This window comes from Acipenser ruthenus, chromosome 22 (assembly GCF_902713425.1).
Source record: "Acipenser ruthenus chromosome 22, fAciRut3.2 maternal haplotype, whole genome shotgun sequence".
NCBI lineage: Eukaryota > Metazoa > Chordata > Actinopteri > Acipenseriformes > Acipenseridae > Acipenser > Acipenser ruthenus.
The window spans coordinates 24522280-24528081 of NC_081210.1; the positions used below are offsets into that span (position 1 = coordinate 24522280).

The window sequence follows — 5802 nt, forward strand, 5'->3', positions numbered from 1 at the left end:
TTTATCGGCTTATTGCATGCATGGGTCATCATTCTTAATGTAAACAGTTCCCAAATGCAGCCCTACCAATGGAGATGCAGTGTAGTCGCTTTAACGCGGTAAAATTAAGCAGAAATTAATCGTATGTGCCCGTTATTTACCTTGTAATCGCTGGACGATCGCCCTTTTTATTTGTATATTTTTTTTTTATTGCATTCTGTGTTTGTTTAGTGCGTTTACAACATTCACGCTCTGAGTCTTCAGCTAGAAACCGTGTATCTGTTATGCTCGCACTACTGCAACAAATGTACGAGTTTCCCCTCCCAACCCAAACGCTCTGCTTTATTTTTCTGCTTGTGTCTTAAAGATTCAGCGTTTTTGGGCTCTCCCAGCTGCTTTTTGGTCACAGCGCCACCCGCTATGTTAATCGTCCCCACGGGAGAGGTTTTTTAAGCAAAACACTCCCTGCCTTGTACCTGTTTACCACTTTCTCCGGCAGAGTCCATTTCTGTTGCTTAATTAGAGGTGTTAAGTAATGTCCATGCACTCGCTCAACGCAAAACTATATATATATATATCAGCAAAATGTGTATTTATCATATTGTTTAGTAAGCGGTCTGTTTATTTATTTATTTTGCTGATTCTGACTTGCCCAGTCTTTCTACTTTCTAGATAGTGGTAGGGTCCAGCAACGTCCCAAATACTGTACGTCGCACGTCTCACAACATTGTAAAACGAAACTAATCAATGTCAATATTTGTATTACTAAGATGTGTAATATTTCACTTTTAAAACGTTATGAAATATTAAATCTTACGTTTTAAATTGAAAATGCATCATAATCTTGTTTGGCAAATGTGTGCAAGCACAGGCATTTTAAAAAGAGTCCTCCTTTTATTTTAACTACCGCTATAAAAACGATCACAATAATATTATACTTAGTAAAATGAGTCTGTGCCACTGCTAGTGAAAGTATATAGTAGTTCTGACATTAACTTATTGCTTTCTAGGCTGGACTTTAATCTCGCTCTCATGCACTGCCAAGCTCTCCGATCAGCATTTACAAAATCGGAATCTCAGGAAGCTCCAAATAAGGGCAAGGAAGAGGAACCCTACCGGAAATAGCCATATGTAGACATGCCCTAATATGGAGTGGCAGGGCCGGGGCTTCCGGCAGAGACAGAGCGCTGTACAGGGACGGGAAATCCACGTTTAACTTGAGCGCATTGGGGAAAAAAAGGCAAATACAATCATTCATTTTAATGGCCGGTATTAAAGCTGTGGATGCATTGATCCCGTGTGGAGGGAAAACGATCGGTCTTTTCCTTCAATTTATTGCACAGAATTTAATTCAAATTCTCTCCGTGCTGCCTTTTCCCCCAGGCAACGTCATGTGTCCTCCACTGCAGTGCCTAAATATGGGCTTCCTCCGATCCAAATATGGACATATACGTCACATCAGGAGGGTATAAAAAGGAGCGGGGATTCTCTATCTAGAGAAACAGCCCTCAGAGCTTGATTTCACTGGCAGTACAGAGCGAACCAGAGACAGAGCCACCTCTCTCTGAGAAATATCAGTAGGAATCAGAGAAAGTGAAACAACGAAAATAACAAAACCAGCTGCAGTTTTTTTTTTAAATACAGGAAGATTTCCTTTAACATTCCTAAAGAACAACCAATTGCTATCATCTTTTAATTCATTGGTTGAGTGCAGAATATATAGATATATTTATAAAACAAAAGAGCACGATTTTTTTTCTTAAAAAAAAAAGAAAAAAAAAACTCTGGAGAATCAGCAGAACAAACAAAAAAAGGCTGCTGATTTATATCTGAATTCTTCTTCTCTCATCCCAGAGCTGCCATTGCTCTGGTGATTCCCTTCTCAGAGTTTATCTGAAAAAACAATATTGATTGTTTGTAGAAGAATGGCAGCTGCCAAGACGGAGATGCTTCTATCCCCTCTGCAAATATCAGATCCTCTGTGCAATTTCCCCAACTCCCCAATGGATAACTACCCGAAGCTGGAAGAGATGATGCTGCTCAATCCAGCAGGGACACAGTTTCTGAGTCCCTCTGTACCGGAGAACACTGGCTTTGGCTCAGGGGAACCTGGAGATCAATATGAACACCTGACTGGAGGTAAGAACTGGCTTTCCTTTTAAATACATGTCATTTTAAAATCATTTGTAACAGTCAGCATGTGTATTAAGATGGATGTATTGCCAAGGTTGTGATTCTTTAATATGCATGCATTCTGCATATTTAACCTGCATTTATATGTACGTTAAATACAGTAAAGGATTAAGAAGCATAGACAGTAATTGTTGCATATGCAGTTTATTTAAACAATTGCTTGTAATCCTGTGGAATTTAAAAAAAAATGCATTAAATGTATTTAGTGTCAGAAACAGGAGAACATGTAAATGCTGCCTGTTAATGTAATGAAAAATATCTGTTTTAGCAATCAAATGCAAAAGGTATGAAGTGCAATTACATTTTGGTGCTGTGCATAGGGGGATTCTCTCTCATTGCGTCAGCACCTGCTGCTACTAAGCACTGTAGATTGGTTAGGATGCTCTTTCTGAAGCACTAGTGTGCAGAAGAAACAAACGATACATCCCAGTGCATTATAACTACGTTCTGAAACATGTCACTGCATATAATTAGTTGTCTACTGCTGATCAGACAAAGGTATTTAAACGTAGGTTCTGTTTGTGTTTTGTTCTCCAGATACATTTACTGATATCTCCATCAATGGTGACAAGTCTTTGGTTGAGCCAAGTTACCCCAACCAGACCTGCAGGCTGCCTCCAATCTCCTACACTGGGCGCTTCACTCTGGAACCTGCAAACTGCAGCAACAGCCTGTGGGCAGAACCTTTCTTCAGCCTGGTCAGTGGACTGATGGGAATGGCAAACTCACCCACCACCTCCACTCCATCCTCACCCCCCTCATCCTCAGCATCCCAGAGTCCTGCCATGAGCTGCTCCATCCAGCACAGTGAGCCCAATCCCATCTATTCAGCAGCTCCAACCTACTCCAGTGCCAGCACTGACATCTTCTCTGACCAGTCCCAGACCTTCTCCAGCCAGGTCAGCAGCTCCATCCAGTACCCTCCACCAGCGTACCCCATCACCAAGACTGGCACCACAAACTTTTCAGTGCCCATGATCCCAGATTACCTCTTCCCACAGCAGCAAGCCGAGATCTGCCTGGACCAGAAGCCCTTCCAGAACCTGGAGAACCGAAACCCACAGCCTTCCCTCACGCCTCTATCCACCATCAAGGCCTTTGCCACCCAGACAGGTTCTCAAGACCTGAAGAATGCCTATCAGTCCCAGCTGATCAAGCCCAGCAGGATGAGAAAATACCCGAACCGCCCCAGCAAGACCCCTCCCCATGAGAGGCCCTACGCTTGCCCCGTGGAGACCTGCGACAGGAGGTTCTCCCGCTCCGATGAGCTGACCAGACACATCCGTATTCACACAGGGCAGAAGCCCTTCCAATGCCGCATCTGCATGAGGAACTTCAGCCGCAGCGACCACCTGACCACCCACATCCGCACTCACACCGGGGAAAAGCCCTTTGCCTGCGAAATCTGCGGCCGCAAGTTCGCCCGCAGTGACGAGAGGAAGAGGCACACCAAGATCCACCTGCGGCAGAAGGAGAAGAAGGCGGAGAAGGTAATTCCCGTCTCGGCTCAGTCTCCAGTCTCCAGCTACCCCTCCCCAATAACGTCCTACCCCTCTCCAGTCTCCTCATACCACTCTCCAGTACCCTCCTGCTACTCCTCTCCCATGCACAACTCCTACCCCTCCCCATCAGTGGCTACCTCCTACCCCTCAGTAACCACCCCCTTCCAGACCCAGGGAGCCTCTACCTTCCCCACAAACATTTACAGCTCACCTGTCGCCACTCCCCTGTCAGATATGCAGTCAACTCTCTCTCCAAGGACAATTGAAATCTGCTAAGACTTTTGCGCCATCAAACAAATGATCAAATGACTTTTCCACACACAGTTTCCGTGTGCAATCTTAAGGTACCCGAAGAGTAAAGGCTAGGACTATTAAAAAAAAAACACACACACACACACAAAAACCTCAGAGAAAATGAGTAAAAATGGATTTCTACATAATCAGCACTTCAGAAAGAAGTGTTTCAAATGACTTTAAAGAGCAACTGGCACTTCAAGCTTGAGATCTTTAGACCTTTCCAAAAAATAAAAAAGGGACTTCATCCTAACCACAGTCAATACCTAAAGTCTTAACACTCTCTTGCCCCAACTCAAGGACAGTCTGCAGATCTGAGACAATCAGATCAACCACGAAAAGACTTTGATAATATACATAAACTATATGTATATTGTACATGTGCCATGTTACGTTTATCATTCTTTGGTACTATTGATGTGAAAACTTATTTGCATATCTACATTGTATTATTTGAAGTTAGCAGGGCCATATTTTATAAATATTTTTCTCTTTTCTGTCGTGACGATGCTGTGATGAGTTTTGAATTTGTTTGAAAAGCACTTAAGTATTCAAAGCATGTGTAGGAGTGATGTTCCTCTATATTATTTTGTAAATATCACCCACTGCTACTCTCACATGTGGCAAGAAAAAAACAAAAAAAACAAGTTCTGTTTTCAAACGTTTTGGTGCCTTTTGTAAAGCCTTGCTGATGTTTTGACACATACAGTTGTGTAAATGGATGCTTTGCATCTAGCCTTAAGGTGAAAGGGATTTTTTTTACAGAATGTAAAAGGGATTTCAAGAGATGGAACAATGACAAAAAGAATGATTTGAAGGCACAGCTTCATTTCTTTAGAATGTAAGCAAAAAATCTGAAAAGTATATTTTTGTAACTAAAATGTAAATATCTCTATATATTCAGGAGTTGGAATGTTGTAGTTACCTACTGAGTAGGCATGGATCTTGTATGTTATTAACATGCAGTCATTATTTTGTGGTTATTTTTATTTTGTAATTGTGTTTGTTAAACTAAGTGACTGTTTCTGGCTTCAAAACACATTGAATGCGCTTTACAGCCAATGGGATATTTGGTGTACAAGATATCCTTACAGAGAAGAAATATAAATGGAATAAAAATATAAATATATATAATTTCTCTTGCCAGTTTTATTTCTCTCGAACACCTCTGACACTAATGCTTTCACAGAAAGAAAACAAAAACAACAGCAGATCACCAAAAAAAGTATTTCAAATCATCTTTACATACTCTTTCATATTCAACTATATGAATTTAAAATAGGAAAGAAGTAAAAAAAATAACAGTACTATTTAGAAACACAGAATTTACCTAAGTAACTTGAAAAAAGATAATTAGAAAGCAGTGCGGACGCTATGCAAGCTGTAGAAAGATAGGAATTCTTTCTATAGAAGAATTATACAGATCTAAGTATAGGGGCTATGTGGTGGAGTATTTTTACGCTGGTATTTCACTTAGTTTAAATACATCTTATTGTGACAAGTGAAATTAATTTGGTTTCTTTGCTTCTTTAGTGGCTCAGTAGTCCACATCACAAAAATGCCACATAATTCAGCACAGCTGGAAGTAGGAGCTGTTACAGACAGAAAGCTGAATATGGGATGGGCACAGACCCCTCCACAGCTCCCTCACTCTAACAGGGTCAATGACGGAAAGCTAGCATTGAACCTCCTCAAGCCACTACTGTGCAATAGAAAGGACTTCAGCCTCCAGCTCCTTCCATGAGCGCCAACATTTGATTCAAGGTAAGGCGAGATATAACTTTTGTAAGCTTCCAGAAGGAGGGCTGTGTTTGTGTGCTGGGATGTATATATC

The 5802-nt window shown here is 41.4% G+C and overlaps 1 protein-coding gene across 1 annotated transcript; it reads left to right on the plus strand.

The window, feature by feature from the left end:
* The first annotated feature begins 1491 nt into the window (after window positions 1-1491).
* LOC117431065 (early growth response protein 1-like) lies at window positions 1492-4132 on the plus strand. Its single transcript, XM_034051670.3, has 2 exons — window positions 1492-2118; window positions 2710-4132. The coding sequence occupies exons 1-2, from the start codon at window positions 1905-1907 to the stop codon at window positions 3948-3950; spliced, it is 1455 nt and encodes a 484-aa protein (XP_033907561.1). The 5' UTR covers window positions 1492-1904; the 3' UTR covers window positions 3951-4132.
* The last annotated feature ends 1670 nt before the right edge of the window (window positions 4133-5802 follow it).

Coding starts and splice junctions, on each gene's coding strand:
- LOC117431065 (XM_034051670.3), top strand. CDS start 1,905: ATGGCAGCTGCCAAGACGGAGATGCTTCTATCCCCTCTGCAAATATCA. Junction 2,119..2,709: donor ATATGAACACCTGACTGGAG/GTAAGAACTGGC, acceptor TTTGTTCTCCAG/ATACATTTACTGATATCTCC.